The sequence below is a fragment of the Rhinolophus sinicus genome, chromosome 7 (genome assembly GCF_057876585.1).
Source record: "Rhinolophus sinicus isolate RSI-liver-muscle chromosome 7, RSI-T2T, whole genome shotgun sequence".
Classification (NCBI taxonomy): domain Eukaryota; kingdom Metazoa; phylum Chordata; class Mammalia; order Chiroptera; family Rhinolophidae; genus Rhinolophus; species Rhinolophus sinicus.
The window spans coordinates 25,119,433-25,139,441 of record NC_142507.1 but is presented as its reverse complement, the minus strand read 5'-3'; the positions used below and the strand labels follow the sequence as shown (position 1 = coordinate 25,139,441).

At 35.7% G+C, this 20,009-nt stretch overlaps 1 protein-coding gene across 2 annotated transcripts in view; it reads right to left on the bottom strand.

Annotated features, from left to right (window-relative positions):
* ST18 (ST18 C2H2C-type zinc finger transcription factor) overlaps positions 1–20,009 on the bottom strand; it is a 109,035-nt gene that overhangs the window by 69,719 nt on the left and 19,307 nt on the right. For both annotated transcript variants that reach the window (XM_019712586.3, XM_088799434.1), the window contains exon 4: positions 219–415. In XM_019712586.3, the coding sequence (XP_019568145.2) occupies positions 219–415 (197 nt within the window). The remainder of the gene's footprint in view (positions 1–218; positions 416–20,009) is intronic.

Here is a 20,009-nt window from a genome sequence, read left to right as displayed (position 1 = left end):
AAGGTCAAGGACCCTCTGGTGCTTATCTTTAGATATTCCACAGTTACTGATAAAAAAAATTGGCCCTCAGTAAATGGATGCTGAGTGAAATTAAGTGTTTGGTTTGTTTCCAAATTGGAATATGGTTTGAACCACACAGACTGTATGTTCTACAGAAATTAAGGCTGAGTCTTTGGTGCTAGGGCATATGAAAAGTTTAGGGCACTCCTCCTTGCTACCTGTGGTAGGTTGGTTGTTGGTTTCCAGAAGACCATCCTCCTCCTCTGCTTCAGTCCTGGTGTCACGCTCTTTGCAGTCCATGTTTGGGCTGTAGTGTCGGGGCTTCATTAGCAGGGATTTTCTCTTGTTGACCGGGACACCCGGAGCCTGTTCTTCAGCTCTCCTCTTCTTCACCATGGAACAATCATATGCAGCACTGTGGTGATTGAGAATGTGGTATTATAAATCAAGAACTTGGTAAAATAGTTTACTGCTATTTGCCCTTTGACTTTACTGAAGTATAATCTAAACTCTGTGGAAACTTGGTCCTAAAGGTTTAGGGTTCACTTTTGGCACTAACAACCCATCCATTGAATAAGCTGTGGATTCTATTTTACTGCCTATCAAAATAGTTTTAAAAAAATCATCCTTAATCCTGAGTAAGCATATGTTAATCTGTGCTTTGCTTGGCACTATACTAAATAACTAGGGAGGGATGAAACAAGATTTGACTGGTTTGCTAATCCTAAGAAACAACTAATGTGAAAAATATACCACCAGATAAAACAAAGCAAAACAAAACAAAACAACAACAAAAAGTGTCCAGTATGGATAAATCACAAGGTTCTTCAATAGCTGTTTGCTACCCAAACTATTTATCTCTGCCACAGTTGCATATCAAACTTTAGATGCCACTTTCTGAGCTTTGACTTGAAAGAAAGAAGCATAAAGGGAGGGGACAAGTTATGAACATTCAATCAACCCATGTCCAGTCACACACACACACACACACACACACACGCACACACACAAAAGGTGAAAAGATGCTACATGGAATTTTGCTTTTTGATTCTTACCAATTTGGTACAAAGAACAAACACATAAAAGGAAGAGAAATAAGATTGGAATTCACAAAAATGGACAGCAGTTTATTCTTACTCCTCTTCTCATATGGTTTTATTTGGATATGCTCCTGAGGGTGGCCCTTTCAGAATGGATTTTTTTTTTTTTTACACACAGCTCTCTCAGAATTAATGTAGATCATTCTATGTATTGAAGTTAACACGAACATTCTCTTGGCAAGATCCAGCAAACCAGAGGGTTTAGCCAACCGTGTGAGTCTATGAGAGATATTTATTAGATGCTCTAGGAACAAACTTGCAACAGCTTTATATGAAAAGATTCAGAGGAGAGAATCTTAGACTCAGAGCAGTAAGATATTACTTACTCCATTACTAAAAATGATGAAATACTCAGTAATATTGCTAAATAGACAAAGGCCTTAAATTGTTCTCTTAGAAACATCAATGCAAAGATGGTGGCCCATTCATGAAAATTATTTTATTATAATCACAGATGAAAACTTCAGAGGAAAAAAGTGCTATTCCTTCTAGGAGAAAAAAATGATTCCAGAAAGAGAGATAATTCAAGAGGCATAGAAATTTCTAAAATAAGATTAAAAATAGGAGAATTTAAAATTATTCTGAGGGAGCAGTGTAGTTACTAAATAAACAAACATGCTTTTGCAAAATTTCTTTGATGAGCTCAAATTAAAAGTGACCATGTACAGAATATGGAGCAAAAGAGGATATAACCAGATAACCATGACAGCAAACACATGCCTTTAAAAGAAGACTGCAGCAAATGAAGACCTACATGGCCTGAACCTGCCAGTTTGTCAAGGAACATTAGTCTATAACATGCAGTTATAAAGTAATGAAAGTGAGCACAGAGAAGCAGAACTGCTTTACACTTGCCTCCTTTGCCAAGGAGATTGACCTTTGAAGGAGGAGGGACAGAAGAAACATATCAAAAGGAAATAAATTTCTTAGTCATGTGAAATGAGTTCAAGAAGTTCCCTAAACTATTACAGTTAAAGTCTCCTAAATCAAGTGAGTTTCCATCAAAGATACTCAGAAAATACACAAGTAAGACCAGTAAACCATTATCTCAAACCAAAAGGATTTACATAAAATGAGAGAGGCTTCTGGCAAATATTATTCAGATATTAAAACAGGGAAAGAAAGTGGAAAGAGGCTGAGAAAGTTTATGAAGATGAAGATTTTTCAGTGTCAGAAAACACTGATTAATGATACCTGGGTCTCTAAAAAGAACTGGTCAGTCAGAAAAAATTCATTTCTTTCTTTAATGGTTGGGGTGATGAATGAGGCTGCACGTCTACCTGTAAGATACTTACAAACTTTGTGATGTTAATATTATTATCCAAATTTACTTATAAAGACAAAATACATTCCCGAAATCCCATATCTGGTAGTTGGTGGTGCTGATATTTGAATCCCACTCTGCTGGGCTCCAACGCTCATGCTCTCCCTTTCATGTTGCCAGATTAGAACAATTAATTTGGGTAATTTCCATCTGCATTTGACAACTGGGTGAAGTAGTACCTGGATAAATGAGTCACTTCTCTAAGTGGAAGGAAGTTGCCTATTACAGGGCTTTATCAGGTGCAGATATATATGACATTCATTAGATCTGGAGATGCTATTGAGCTGCAGCAATGAAAAACATGTTGCAAAATGTAATTAAGACACTCAAAATGTCCATATCTGGAACAGTAGAATGAAACTAATGAGATGACATTTAATGGTAATAAAAATCAAGTTCAGTACTTGGGTCCAAATGATAACTGTGCAAGGAGGAAACATATAAAGTTTTATCTTAAGGATTAGGTTGGTGCAAAAGTAATTGCAGATTTTGCAATTATTTTTAACCTTTTAAACCACAATTACCTTTGCACCAACCTACAAATTTAGCTTAAAATAAATTATTGTGTTTGATATTAACTGTGTATGAATTTCCTTAAATAATATATTAGCTGTGCAATCTGTGACAAACAATTGAATTTTTTGGAACATCAAATTCTTTATCCATCAAACATGGATAGTTCTTTTTATATCACAAGTTGTAGATAAAGTAGATAACTTCTGTGCTGGTAAGGACAAAAATAGGTCAACTTAGAGCTGTTCTGACTCCCAGCTCAGTGCTCTTTGGACTCCATCAACCTCAGGCTGATGTCGCTACTATGCAACCTCACAAATGCTCTCCCTGGCACACTGTGCAGACATACGCATAATTGTATGTCCATGAATGCATGTTCTTTTTTTACATATTATTTATATTTACATAAATTATGTTAGATTTATACATAACATTTTCTTTAAATCTCACACTCTGTACATTTTTCTCCATTGCAAAGTAGCCATGGCCCAGGCAGCATTTGAAGCTAAAATGAAAGGACTTATAATAAATATTACCCTTTGTGTGTGCATGGAAAATGGTCCCTTTCTCTAGTTTTCCCTGAGGGCACACTATTTTGGCTTTATTGTGACACTTCACTGTGACACTGCAATGAGGGAAAGCCATGCTTTACATGTCACTGAAAGAAATGCCACAAATTGCTAACATATCTTCTCAAGGTTGCCAGAAATAATTTCCACTGGGTTGTGCTTTCCCATCTGTGGAGCTCGGAAATGTTAAGGAAATAAATGAGCTCTATTATCTATATTTTTCTAGTAGATGAGAAAGAAAGAGAGAAAATACACTCACCACTGCATTTATTGTTCTATTCAATCAAACTGTTGCTTTAAACATTCAGAGTCCTCCAGGGAACTTTATCAATACACCAAATACCTGTCAACACTATATTTCATATCTGTGGTTTTTGTTTTATTAAAATATCTTTAAAGGATCTGTATTTTTACCCAAGGGAAATTTTTAGTTACATATTTGAGAAATGCTTCCATTTAGAAACTCAAATTCTAATTTGAAATCATACTCCATTTGATGAAAACGTGTGGGTAAAATATTATTAAAAAATGACTGAGGAAAACAACAATTAAATAACATTAATAATATACTTAGTGCTGGAATTGTGTTTAGAAGTCAAATTCATTAACCCTTCAGGTCTCAAAAAATATAACAAATTAGGAAACTGTGAAACCCCAAAATCTGTCCAATAAGAACTGGGCTCCAGAACAGTTTTTCAGCTTATTTTCCACAGTAATAAATTCTCAGTGCAAGTTACTAGAAGATATGTAACAAATTTTTTAAAATGTAGCTTCAGCAATAGATATAGTCTGAGCATACCCGCACCCCCAAAGAATATAACAGAAAAATAAATGAAAGTTATTAATCCCTGAAACCAAGGAAACTATTTGCATGCTCTAGTATTTCCATGGAAAATTCATAGTGGGTATTCCTACTGGTTTCTTGTAATTAGGCAGAATACTACAGACTCATTAAAAGGGATCAGGAACTATGAATTTGAATGAAGAAAGAAAAAAACACACACAAAGGTCTGATGATTAAATAAGAAAAAAATAAACTATTATTTTTTCAGAGACACGATTGAGGAAAACCAAAAATAATCTACAGATAAAATATTAAAATAAGGAAGCAAATTTAGTGAGGGCATTATTAAAAACGTATTTGAACTTCTATAAACCAGCAATAAAAAAATTATGAAAATAATAAAAAATGTAAAACCACTTATAATACATAGAAGTAAGAAATACTTAGGAATAAATATAACAAAGGACGTGTAAAACTCATATAAAACAAATAACATTTTGAGAAAATTAAAGAAGACTTAAGTAAATGGAGAAATATAAAATGTTCATGGAATAAAAGACTCAGTATTGCAAGATTTCAATTCTCTCAAATTTATCTATTACATTCAATGCAATCCCAAATAAAATCTCTAGAATAATTTTCTGTTTAGAAATTAATAAGTTAATTCTGAATTTGTATGAAAATAAAAAGAACCAAGAACAGCAAAGACCATCTTGAAGAAGAATGACGACAAAGTTAGAAGAGTTACAGATTTGGATGTCAAAGTTTATCATTAATCTGTAGCACTTAAGATGTGGTGTTATTGGTGCAAGCATAAACAAATAGACAAATGGAACAGAACAGACGTTCTATCTTTCGGGTCCAGAAATAAGCCCACGCATATGAGACCTGGCAATTAAGTTTGAGAACTTGTTGCAACAATGTTGCTAAACTTTTTTTTATATCAGAGGGATTATTCATTATAAATTTGAACCAACTGGACAAACAGTTAACCAAGTTTACTATTTGGAAGTACTGAAAAGGCTGTGTGAAAAACTTAGACGACCTGAACTTTTCGCCAACAATTCATGGCTCTTGCATCACAACAATGCACCAGCTTACACGGCACTGTCTGTGAGGGAGTTTTTAGCGAGTAAACAAATAACTGTATTGGAACACCCTCCCTACTCACCTGATCTGACCCCCAATGACTTCTTTCTTTACCCAAAGATAAAGGAAATATTGAAAGGAAGATATTTTGATGGCATTCAGGACATCAAGGGTAATACGATGACAGCTCTGATGGCCATTCCAGAAAGAGTTCCAAAATTGCTTTGAAGGGTGGACTAGGAATTGGTGTCAGTGCATAGCTTCCCAAGGGGAGTACTTCAAAGGTGACCGTAGTGATATTCAGCAATGAGGTATGTAGTACTTTTTCTAGGATGAGTTCATGAACTTAATTGTCAGCTCTTGTATATGGTAAATTTATGACAAAGGTGTCACTGGGGAAAGGATTATTTCTTCAATGAATAACACTAGCTTAACTGGATATCTAGCTCTAAAAAAAAAGTCTTGCCTTCTACCTTACGACAAAGAATTTCAGAAGGATTTTGGATTTAGAACATGCACTGTAAAACAATAAAACTTCTAGGAAAAAATGTGAGGCAACATTTTCACGACTTTAACAAAGATTTCTTAACCAGTTTACAAAATCCACAATTCAAAAGAAAAAAAATCCTGATAAAGTAGACCACATTAAAATTAAGTTTTTATTCACCTAAAGATAACCAGTAAATGGAGCTTCCTATCAATATTCTGTTCTTGATGTGTTTACATAAGCATGTTCAGGTTGCAAAGATTCATTGAGCTCTTTTCTTTATGATATATACGTGCATATATATGTATATATATATGTGTATATATATAAATACATACATATATATATATATATATATATATATATATATATATATATATATATATTACAATACTCTTCAAAACAGTTTTTAAAAGACCAATAAGAGTGAAAAAAGTAAGCCACAGAGTGGGGAAAAATATTTGCAATTCATATATACTATATATATATGTACTCTAAATAATCATTATATAAGGCAATATGCACTCTAAATAATCATTATATAATGCTATATCCTGGATAATTTGAATAGATGGGTCCAAGAACTAAGATGAAATTAGGAGTGGCTTGGTTTCCCAGCCTCTCAGTCACTAACCCGAAGGATTTGTACATCCCTTGCTCCAAATCTTGGCTCTGTGGGTCTAATGATCATAGTCCCCAAAAGGAGAACACTTCCACTGGGGTACATAGTATGAGTTCGAATAAACTTTAAACTCTGACTGCCTCTCAGTCACTTGGACTTCTTGTGTTTAGAGATCAAAAGGCAAGGAACAGAGTCAACATCCCGGCAGGAGTAATTGACCCTGATCATTGGGACTAGGAAGGTTGCCATTCCATTTTGGTGACAGGGAAGAATACATTTGGCACTCAAGTGATCTGCTGAGGTGACTCCTACTTCTTTCTGGCACACACTTGACAGCAAATCAACATGTCCTGCAGCCAGAGACTCTGAAAGTCATGGTGACCAGGGTCTCAAATCCCTTAAGGATGAAGGTCTGAGTCAGGCTGCCAAGTAAACCATCTAGATTAGCAGAGGTACTTGGCAAGGATGAAGAGATTGAATAGAAGAGTAAATAGGCAGTGAACTTAATATGCAAAGTAAGTGAATTTGAACTGTGAAAAAGTACACTGTAGTGGATACTGTGGCATGCCACTAACCCCTCCCCACTGCAGGACTAAGGTATTAATTTCCCCCACCTGATGAGAGTGTTGGAAGCTAATGGATCTTAGCTGAATCCATTTCTGGGAATTGCCCTCAGTCAGAGAACGCTCTACCTCCAAATCACAGCCTCATGGGGACAGCCCATATTCAACCTTGCCTTAAGACAGAAAAAACTGTGAAGAGCAATTTCAGCCCCAGAGCTCCCAGTAAGAATGGCTGAGACTTGTGCTGCAATTGTGTTATAATTCAACTTCTCACACTGCCCAGTCCTGCTTCCTTTTCTGCTAACAGGTATTGATGTCAAGAGCATGCCTCCAAAAGCATTGTGTCAAAATTCCTGTCTCAGTCTGTTTTTCAGGGAACCTAACGTGGGGCAAGGGCAGGTAGTAGTGGCTAGGCTAGAAGAGCTGGGAGCTTTGGAGCTCGCTCTTGACCTACAGGACTTAGATACAGTCCCTCTTATAGTCTGTTCTGATGGTCTAGAAGGTACATGATCATGGCTGCAGTTTTTGTTTTTTGCTCTTTGCTCCATTTGAAGCAAAAGAAGGAGACAGAATTCATTATTGTTCATTTAGGAAGCCAAGAGATATTGATGCATTTGACTTAAAAGACCAATGGTGGAGAAATATGCTATTTTATTTGACAAAACAGGGTATTATTTTGACATATGGTTTTCATATTGCTCTACTGGGATATCCATCTGGGGTGAATCTTTATCATTGTATTTTCAATTTTAAAATCTGAAATAGATTGACATATTTCAGTGACTTTTCCAAGGAGTTTATTATCTCAGTATAACAAAACATATAAAAATGTGAGACATGACCTGTCTTTGCTAAGAACTCATAATCTAACTTATGGAAAGAAAGTAAACACAAGACAACAATAACTAATAAGAGAGAATACGCAATTAAATTTGAAATGAGAGACACAGGAAATGTGAGAGAGCTAGGTCAGAAATGAAGTAGACAGGATGGGTACTCTTCTCCATGTGTTTTAACAGATAAGCTTCCTTTTAATGATCTAAAATACCACCTACTGAAATCTAAAAACCTCATTAAAAAAAAGAAAATGTAGTCTTAATATTATGCTTTAGGAAGTTGAGCCTTCAATATTTCCTCACTGCACATTTCACAAAATGAACAAATTATCCTAAATGCCTAAATCATTTCTGGTAAGAATTTATGCAATGTATAGTCATTTGTCCCCCATACATGATGTCACATGAGATGCAATGCTATATTCTCTCTGCATTTTTTAATTGTTTTAATTTAGGAGGTGGTCACTTTGCTTCCTAAAGCCCTCTGACCCAGCACTCTGTGCTGTGGATACCCTGACAATTGGCAACCTGCAACAACTATTTGACTGCACTTTAAGGAAATCAGGAGACAGCAGCCTGGGTAAAAGTTAAAGTCACATGTTCATTTGAAAGAAGGCTCATGATTTCTAAGAGAGTTAAAGGCTATCATAAATGACAAATTTATTTTTATGCAGTGAGGATTATAGAGATATTGTTCATTCTTCAAGCACAGTCCCTGAAGTTCATAAGTCAGCTCTCTCAGCTATGTTTTAGAAACTTGTGACCATGCTCATATTTACAGAGCTATGCCAAGCTATAGCATGCCCAACAGTAAACCTATAATTTAAGCTTCTCCTATTACTCTTGTCATAAATTCATCAAAGTTGTTGCTATTTATCAATGGTTGGTTTGCTGTTATGGAACACTGATTACACTGGCAAGGTTATTTGATAACATCAGGTTTATTAGAGGGGAGAATTTTTTTTCCCATAAGGCCAGAGCTAATAGATGTTTTCTCCTTATTTAATTGGGATTAAGTTTTATGAATGATTAATTAATTGCATAATATTCACACCAGTTTTTTCATAAAAGAGCCACATATTAATAATGATGATGATAATAATAGTAGTAATAATAATAAAAATTTGCTCTAAATCGTGAGGTAATAGTTAAATGGAACTAAGAACACTTCCCACAAATCTCCTGCTGCCCTCCTGTGCCAGATGAACATATCCTCCTTTGGGATGTCCTTCCAGCAACAGTGTCAAGACACATTGCTTCTATGCCACATAGTGTTTGACATTTAGCATGAGTATAAAACATAACCCTCTGAATGGTAATTCTTTCTCCTAGTAACCTGGAAACATCTGCAAGAAAGCAGAGACTGTTTCTTGTCCATTTGATATCTCCTGTGTGTAATAGAAGGCCTGTGTCTTTACACATGTTGAGTACATGCTCACTGAAGTTGAACTCCACGCAGATATGAGCATATAAACATGACTTTGGTGCAAACATGAACCTAGAGAATTGCCTTTCTCTAGGAGATGTCTCAAAAAGCCATCCATTGAATGTACAGATGATGTGCCTGTCCCACCCTCCTTGAAACAAGAGTTCACTGATCTGTGCAAGCTTTTGTTGCTAGTTCCCATCACCACTGACGATGTGCTTTTTCCAGACAGCCAAAAGAGAGACAGGAGGTAAGTTAACAGTATCAAGTAAGTCAAGAAATCCCAGTTCGTCCATAAAAAGATTGACCAAATAACCAGGACATTAGGAACTAATCAATCCCAAACTCTGCTCTCCAGGAATACAGAACAATCATATAGTTTTAAAGATAATTCAATCCTCTCATGAACCAAAAATTTTAAAGAAACAACTATTTAATAATTAACTAAAATACAAAATAATACACCAGCATCAGGAGTACACTCTAATATAAACTTTAAATTATCTCTGCTTTATACCCAAAGACAATGTATCTCAGTTAAAAATAAGGGTACCATTGATCTCCTTTTAATGGCCTATGGATTGATCAAAGAATTCAGTTAATGTATAGCCACATCTCAGTCATGCAATATATAAATAGTTCATTGGCCTTTTCTGAAATATAATATGATGGATCATAGGGATTCCCCCCAAAAAAAAGAAGTTGACTATATTAACATAAAATTAGAAAATTAAAGACAGCAAAGAGATGATCATTATGGATTTTAAAATCCGGATACTGAAAGAATTTAGAAAGAAGTTAAATACAAAAGGATATTTGTTGTTGTTTGCTTGTAAATTTGGCTTCATTAAAGCCAGGCTGTTATTTTAATTTACTTTCTCTTAAGTATAAAAAAAACAATAAAATATATGTGATCTTATATTAATTTTGTCAAATAGTATAAAATTAAAGGTACTAAGAAAAATTAAACATAAATGATCTTCTTTTGATCATGAAGTAATACAAAAACAAAATTCACACATTTCATAAGTGCTTTGCAAAAATAATGATTATATTTGAGAAGATATTTAAAATATGCCTTACTTTAAAAAACTTTAAGATTACTTTAAAAAACGTTAAGATTATTGCATCATCTTAGTTGATCTATGATATTTTATTATAGATTGTATCTGCTGAAAAATTAAATATAGTTGAATAATATAGAACCTTGACAATTCAAGTTAAATGCATTTGTAGAATCGAATTCAAAGTGACTCTTTTTACTTTAATTAGTCAATAATCTGAATTTTTTTTAACTTGAAGCTTGTATTCCTAACCAAAAATTATATATATATGTAAATATATATATGTAAATATATATATATATGTAAATACACACACACACACATATATATATATATATATATATATATATAGAGAGAGAGAGAGAGAGAGAGAGAGAGAGAGAGAGAGAGAGCTGTGAAATTTCATAATGGAGATAAAAACACTGCATTTTTGCATATTATGTACGTTGTAAAACTATATACATTCGTTGTTTGTGTATTCACAAATACCTCATTTTGAAGGAAAATAAAGTTTGCCCTCATTTAATTTCACCAGCATAGTATTTTATATAATTTTATACAGAAATTGTGCCACCAGCAGAAATTTTGTTAGCAGCATATACTAGCAAAGATGGTGAGATTTAAAAAAGCAAAAAACTTAAATGCTGCTTAAGTAATAATAGGTTGAGAGGTACCCTTGCTCCTTCCTCCTCCCTCCTACACCCCTAGGCTGGGTCTTAAGACTGCACAGTCTGCCAGGGTACCTCCAACTTTTGGTGGAGGAACCAGCAATGTTGGCTCACCTTTTCACTGGGGGTAAGGATTTTAAACTCTAAATCTCAAATTTGAAAGAAAAAGAAATATTAAATACAAGTACAAGTATCTTCATATTATTTTCAAATCACCCCCATGAATGATACACAAAAGTTTTATTTGTCTTGCCATTTTATCAATATCCTATTTTATGTTGCTTGGTGAGTAACAACATCAAAACACAGACAATAGTTTAGTGGTTGCCAGAGGGTAAGGGGGGCGGGGGGTGGGGGGTGGGAGATGAGGGTAAGGGGGATCGAAAATATGGTGATGGAAGGAGAACTGACTCTGGGTGATGAACACACAATGGGATTTATAGATGATGTAATACAGAATTGTACACCTGAAATCTATGTAATTTTACTAACAATTGTCACCCCAATAAATTTAATAAAATAAAATTAAAAAAAAAAAATCCTACTTCAGCTCTCATTTTTGTAAGTCTTCTCCCTGAATTTGAAACTTATTTATACTTTATCTATGCTAATTTATAGTTTACATATGTATGTAGCACAGTTCTTCAAGCTTCCTAGAGGTCAGGGAGTATTTGTTGTGATCATCTAGGCACTGTACAAGCACTTTCTGCAGTTTGAGGAGAAATAGAACCCTTCCAGGCACACTTTTAAAGAAAGAAGAAACAGTTTACTTCATCATAAAACTTAGAGATCAAAATGAATTGCAGTTATTTAATAATCAGAATGACACTGCAGCATTATTGACGGTGGCCAGGGCATTGAAACAACCTAAGAGTTCTTCAATGGGTGGTTGGATTAAGAAGCTGTGACACACACACACACACACACACACACACACACACACACACACACAGTGGAATACAACTACTCAGTCATAAAAAAGGATGAAATACTGCCATTTGCAACAACGTGGATGGATCTTGAGAGTATCATCCTAAGCGAAATAAGTCAGGTGGAAAAGGACAAGAACCGTATGATTTCACTCATATGAGGAATAAAAAACAGCAACAAATGAACAAGCAAACAAAGTTACAGACACAGACAACAGTATGGAGGATGAAGAGGGTGAACGAGGTCAAATATATGGTGGTGGAGGGAGACTAGATAATGGGGAAGATGTATTATAGAACTGTACCCTTGAAACTTGTATGCTATTAACCAATGTCGCCTCAATAAACGTAATAAAAAATCAGAATGAGAACTTTAAGACTTAATGGAGATTGGTGAGTAGAATGCAGAACCACTCTCTAGGCACTGGCAAAATTGCATTTCAAAAATCTTATTTCAACTCTCATTTTTGAATGGGAACATCAGAATGGAATAGGCAACAGTGATTGCAAAGTACACATAGAAAAACATCTGTTCTAAATTAGTTTCAAACAAAATTAACAAAGGTGATTAATATTTAATTTGTGATCATGTGAATAAACTCAAGATCATGTGAATTAGCCAGACAACTCAGAGGGGAAAAAATGTTTACCGTGAACAATTTACAAAGAAATTATCTCTATTTAGCACCATGTCCAAAGCCATCAAATACCAAGTTCCTATTTATGTTTGTGATGCATACATCCTTATTAACAAAAATTATCTCATTTCTTCACAAAGTAAAAATCATTAACTAATGATGGGGTTGGAGCTTCTTTGTTACTGTGGGTCAATCACTCACAAAGCACTCAGGCTGGGGCCACATAAGTAAAAGTGAGTTAATTTAGTAGGGCTTGACATGAAGATAAGGAAACACAAAGGTCTAATTAGTACTGTAATGAATAAAGCATAGGTGTCCTTCTGTTCTCTCATATGAACATTTTTCTCTTTTTCCCAAGGTACGCATACATAACTCTTTCTAAGGAGCAGGCTCTGAATGGTTATTGAGAATGACAGACAATGGAGCTTAATATAAGTTCAAAAATTTGATGTAAGAATTAAATGTTTTACATGTAATAGATAGTTATAATCATATCTTACATATTAGAAACTAATATAGTGATTTCTCTTTGAAATATAACTAATTCATTACTTCTAGGTAAAATTTATGGATAAATAGTTTTATTAGGTATTGTTATTTCATATTTTTTTAGTAAGAAGGAGAGTCATATTATTTTTGTCATCGAGAACAAATTTTATTAATGTTGACCTTTTCATTATTCACTGGTTTCTTTTACTGGCAATTTCTGTTGTAGTTTCTACTACAGATATTTCTCAATGTTCAAAAGAATGTGTTTCTCAATTTCGAGTAAGGTGGGCCTAGTATGAACATTTAGAATAGAAATTTGCAGAAGAAGAAAAGATACCACGAAAAGAAGGAAAGGTGAGAGAGAGGGAGAAAGTGTGTGAGATGGAGGCGATCAAAACGAAGGAAGGCAGGGAGGCTGGGGAAAGAATGGAAATTAAGAGTGTGTGTAGGGGGGAGGGCACAATTAGATAGTCGAAGATTAACCGAAATAAAGACACTGAGCAACTTAAAAAGGAGACACAGACACAACAGTATGAGTTAAAGATACACCCACTGAGGGGAAACAAAGCAAAACAGCATATATACAAACACAACTTCATCAAGTAATATGAGTACTATGGTAATTTTTTGGCTTTTAAAGTTACTGACAAAAGACTTTTTAAGAGTATGTGGCTGTTTTATGACTACTATCCAAAAATGCCAATTTTATTTCTTCACATTTACCAGAATGCTGATATTTGGTCCATAAATGTAGGCTGCTTTCTTAGTACCCTGGACTGAAAAACTAGAAACCTACAGATATACACAAGGGCTTTGTTATGAAAAAGAATTGTCTGATATTTGCAATGCTTCCATTTATCCTTCTCAACTTCCCAAAACATACTATGAATCATTTCACAGAACTAGCTGCCATGCTTGGAGTAATATTTAAAAGGAGGATCAAGTGTTAAAATAATGAAGTGAGTATTGACTTAGAAGTCACCTACTTTGATATACTATCATAATTATGTGTATATAAATGTATGTGTAATATCTCTCTATATGTGTATGCGTAAGTATATATATGCACACACACAAATCTGTGAAATTTTTTAGCAGCTGAGAATCCTATTGAATCAGAAATAACTTGCTTTTAAAGGCTGTGCCTGATTTAGAAGTACTCAACTAACAATGAAGCCTACAAGTGCCGCATGTCTCTTCCTGTAACCCAACCCCTTCTATGCACACCTGTTCTTTCCTTCCTATTCACTACCAGAGCTTCTGAGAAATTACCCCTCCTGCCCAGCTATCCCAGCCCCCACTAAGTCAGACAGGCTTGGTCACAACATGGTTCTGCTGTCTCCCAATGAAGCAGGCTGGCCACCTTCCCGTGGCATTCATGGGATGCTGCTATATTTCCATTCACTAGTGGGGGTAGAAGTGAGTGACTATTTTGCCAGCACGTGAATCCTAGTTTAATATTACATCATACAACCTTTTTTAAAAAACTCATATTGTCATTCAGGATATTATACAACTGTGCTTTCCTGAGACTGCCAAAGCAACTGGAGACTCATTTCTGAGCCAGAGTTAACTCATCTAGACAATGTGGACAGTAGCATCTGTCCATATCCTATAAAACAGGATACTGAAAGTGTTTGCACAATTCCTGCGACACAGGCAATGATTCAGGGCATGGAAGGGCTTCGTATACTTGCTTTACAATTTGACCCACATGTTGGTGGGATGTAATTCTGGGAGCTATCCTGTAAATCATTATTTACAAGGATATTTCCATGGGTAATAGGGATCATGAGGTTAAAAACCTGTTTGCAGGCTTGGTCTACAGTGTTGTCAAGAAATTGTACTGCATTTGTTTTAGATATAGAAAGAAACTGAACATCAAAGCTTAATTCATTAAAGCATAAAATTATAAAAATCTAAGACATTTGGATCTTAGAGTGTACACTTTCTTTTGATACATGACTTTTTATCACTTTCAAAAAAATATAGGGCAGTCTTGTTAAGGATGGGTAAGCAGAAGTGGATTTGAAGGAATGGAGGGAATCGGCCTTCATATACACTGAGAGACAAGCTCTGCTCTTATTTAACCTTCCTCCTCTGACCTGTCCCAGCCACTGAAATCGACAGCAGGCCAAGAATCAGGATGCTGAAAGAGTTTGCCTTTCAATCTAATTAAACTCATCTCTACAGAGTACCTGCTTTCTGCCCATGGGAGTTCCCTGCTTGGATACATTCTCATTCTTCCAGCTCAGGTTAAACCCCCAGCCAGAAATGACTACCCATTCCATTGAGCTCCCTTACATACACTTTTTTATAGGAATTATTACACTGTGCTTTTAAGACCTTTAGGCTGTTTCCTTTCAAAAATTGTGAGTGCCTGTTTTATTCCAGTGCCTTCTATTATACCCAGAACACATTTATGCAAGTTTTTTCATTAGCACCTATATGCATCAGGTACCATTCTAGATGTTGTGGATATTATCGATGAAATAAGAGGTGACAATTCCTGCTTTCAGGAAACGTACACTGTCATGAAAGGTGACATATTAGACACAAGGTAATAAGTAGTACTGCATATAAAAGCATGATCATTTTTTTTTTTTCCACTAAGAATAGAGGAAACTGAGAAATGAGGACTTGGCATTTTAAAGGTTAAGGTCAGGGAAGGCCTTAGTCATTTGAATAAAGACTTGAGGCAAGTGAGGGAGGAAGAAAGGCAATTGTGCAGGGAATTGTATTCCAGGCAAAGGGAAGAGCATGTAAAGGCCTGAAGCAAAAGCAGGTCTGATTTAGGAAGGGGTCCGGTGCGCAGGGTGCAATGGAGATATTAAAGAGACCAGGCTAGAGTAAGGATTTTGCATTTTCCTTTGAGAAAAGTGGAAACCACAGAAAGGTTGAGAAGAGGGGAGACTTGATCTGACTTTCACTTAAAAAGTAAAAGTGTTTAAGGTAGTCATTTTGGCTGCCTTGTGGAATGAACTATAAAGGGCAAACGACAGAGGCAGGGAAACCAGTCAGGAGGTTACTGCAATAATTCAGGTGAGCAGTGATGGTTTGGGAGCATAGTAATAGCAACACAGGCAGTGAGAAATGGTCAGATTTGGGTTTATCTTGAAATGTGAGCCATAAGAATGTTCAGAAATTTCATATAGGTATGAAGAGAGGATCAAGGATGGCTCCAACGCTTTTGTCCTTCCCAATTCTCTGACAAGTGGAAAAGTGGTTTGTCCAATTTATAGAGGATTGTGATTTCAATTTTGGATGTATTTCGTTTTGAGGTATACATTAGGGATCCATTTGGAGATGCTTACTACACAATTGGAGATATGACTTTGGAGTTCAGGGAAGACAGGATTCGTTTACATACAAATGTATTGAAAGCCTGAAGGAGATCACCAAGGGATCACCAGCAAAAGAGATTGAGGATGTATCCTGGCATCAAGGTCCACTGTTGGGAGATAGGAGAGCTGAGGGGGAACTAGCAATAAGAACTAAAAGGGCACAGTCAGTGAGGTAGGAGGAAATTAGGGAGCATGTCATGTTGGGGAGTGACATTTCTTTGAAAATGACCATAGAGAGTGAGCCTGCCAGACCTGCCTTTCAGGAACCCAGTGCTGTGGTCCTACAGTACAGACCACAGGCTTTGTGTTGGCTTTCACCTACAAGGATCTTTAGAGGATCTGAAGCAATTACCATAAACACTGAGGTGTCTAGGAATCTAAATTCTCTCTCTTTTTCACAGGGGCAACATGGAAGAACAGGGTCTACTCTATGATTTCCACACAGGGTGATACAGACAGAAGCAGTTGCCAGGGGCATAATGCAATCATTTTCCTACACAAGTTTCACTCCCCTGGCCCTGATTTTGAATGAGTCCCTAGAGACACATTCCCTACCCCTCTTTGGAGAATCATCCCCATGTGTGCCTCCCCACAGACGGTGTAAGCTCCCATGCGTCAGGCTGAGAAACACTGTGAGAATCTTTAAGGAAAACCCCTAAACTGTTATTCCTAATCCATACTGCTCTGTACTTGGTGGCACCAGCCTTCTCTTTCTTCTAAGTGTTCACATGTTCAGCGGTGGCTTTATTTTCTCACCTTGTAGCATCAGGCCACACCTGTCCACAGAATCACCTGGCTGATCACTTCATGCAAGCAACTTAGAAATGGGCAATGTGCATTTCTTTTCTAGTTTTGTTTTCTCTTCCTGACTGAAAATGACCAAATGAGATTAAGAAAGAAGTTAGCAAAATTAAGAGCACCTCACTTTTATATTTGATATTTCCATAAAGTATATTTGTAGAGGAAGACAGTTTTTGGCAGTAGAAAAATGAATTAGAAATGATTATAGTTAGAGGACCCTGATTTGTAACTAAGGGGCCAGTGGAAACTTTGCTGGCTTAACAGTCTTGACTTTAAAGGGACAGAACTAGCAAAAGAATCTAAGAATTTCAAAGCAAAAAGATTCAGTCCCTTTAAAGATAGTTATAGAGAATCAATATATGAAATAGGAATTCCTTTACAATGAATTACTAATTATATTGTTTACCCTCAAAACAAACACTGGTGTGAAATAAAATATTTCTCCAGTAACATCAGGTACTAGGGATACAACAGGGAATAAAATATATTTCTTGTCCTTAAAATGTTGACAGTGCATTAAAGGTTTTTTAAATAGTATGCTCCTTTTTCATTGTCTCCCTAACCAAACTGTAAACTTAAAGGCAGAAGATCTGCTTTCTTTTGAGTGGGTGGACAGATGGACAAATGAATAATAAAATAGCAATGCTTCAAAGTAATAAATGCTTTAAGACAGACAAGAAAATAAGTGCTTTGGGTACTCAATGAGAAAAAGTATCAGCCTGGGAGGTTATGGGGACAATTCATGGAGGAGATGACAGTCATTAGCCTTAAAGGATGAGTACAAATACCATATGGGGAAAGATGAAGGAAATACTTTTCTAGGAATAGTCTTAATAGAGTTGAGATGGAATGAGTATTTTATAAAAAGAAAAATAAGAAATTTCTTTAGGCATGGGATTTCCTGGAGAAAACAGTATGATGATGAGATTAGAAGAACAAAATTTGGGGTGGGGGTGCTTAGAAAAAAATCATTTATCCTTCAAGGAGGAGAAAATAAGCAAGGAGAGAGATCATGCAAAAAAAAAAAAAAAAAAAAGTGAAGAGGTTAAATTTAGCTATGATTTGGGATGGGGGAGGCAGGTAGGGGACAGGGAGGTGAATTTCGAAGCCAGAACTGAAAGTGCTATATAGAAAAAAGTTGTATTAGTCAAGAATCAGCAAGACTTGACATTGGAATATTTCTCCAAAGGCACGCAGCTAATCACTGATAGAGCACCCAGAACCCAGGGCTGCTATTATCCCATTTTTCTGTCCAACACATAAATCAGTCAAATTCTAAGTGAGGGTTTGCATTAGAGTTATGACAGGTCACCCATTGTGAGGAAATATTGAAAACTAAAGCACACCATGCTTCGGTTGTAGGGAGTTGATTTGTCACCATTGTGGAACACATTTATTTCAGTTCACACTTTAAGCAGGAAAAATATTACAAGATTCAGAAACATTAAATTTGCAAACATATAATATAATTGAAATGGGACTTGAAATGGATATAGTTTACTTAAAAGATAACAGTAAGAAATGAAATGCTCTGCCTAAGGATTAAAGTTAATGCATTCTTTCAAGGAGCATTGTAAAGAAACAAGAAATAGTGTTAAATAATTTTGTGTTGTGTTAGAAATACTTAAGAGCACATTAGGGTGAGAAGATACCAGCCAAAACAACAAATAAACTGAAGTGCTGAGCAGGTTGAAAGGAGCCTCAGCATATTTGTTACCAATTTATCAAAGTGGTAAGACAGTCATGTGACAAATGGAAATTGACAGATTTTGGATTTTGTTTGAGACATAATAATTAAATATTCTGAGAATACACTCTAGAGAGTCATCTATGAATGCATATAAAATGGTCTTTTAAAAGTGTCCTTACATAAATTCCCTTTCTAATGAGCTATGGTAAATATTTAAGGAAGATTAAGTTGATTTCAAACTCTTCCAAGAGGTCAAATAAAAGACTTGTAGAAGACCAAAGCTTGTGCTTTTTGCTACACTAATGTCAAAATTATTTATTCAGAATTCTGCTACTCTTCATCAAATAGAAATGCAAACACTCATTAACATTAATCCAAGAATTCACAGACCAAGAAAATTCCAAAGAAATCCAGACACTAAACTTTTCTTCCAGTTGACATCACTGAAAATTAGCAATGAAGAGAAGAGTTTTTCCAAGTAAGCAGTAAAGAAGCTAGTGTCTCTCAAACTTTTATATGCCTATTAATAGCTTGGAGATTTTGTTGAAATGCAGGTTCAATAGGTCTGGGGTGGGCCTGAGAGTCTGCATAGTTCTAATCAGATCCCAGGGGATACCAACCATGCTGATACTCTGCATGTGCAGGCTCCAAGGTTATATTTGAGCCCCTAGTGGGAAGTCATCTCTCCCAAATGCCTGCAGCACTTTGCTTATATCACCCACAGTGATGTTGTTACCTAATTCCCTGGGTTTATTACGCTGACACCATTAATTTTGTCTCCACTGCAATATTGAGTACTACACTGGTGCAGAAGTGTTGAATGAACAAATATTGAAGGAAATACTCATTCCTTAATCAAGAGTGGCAAATTCTGCTGGGTTAAAAGATTTACATTATAAGAAGAAAAGCTAAATGGATGAAAAAATTATCTGTGCGGGTAAGGTCTGCAAACCCGCAAGCCACAATGAAGTAACTCTTCATGTGCAACCTACAGTGGTGGCATTTTTCATTTTTAGAAAATGTCTGATTTCTAGAGATTTTAGTAACTTAGACTCCTATAACCCATTGGTCCA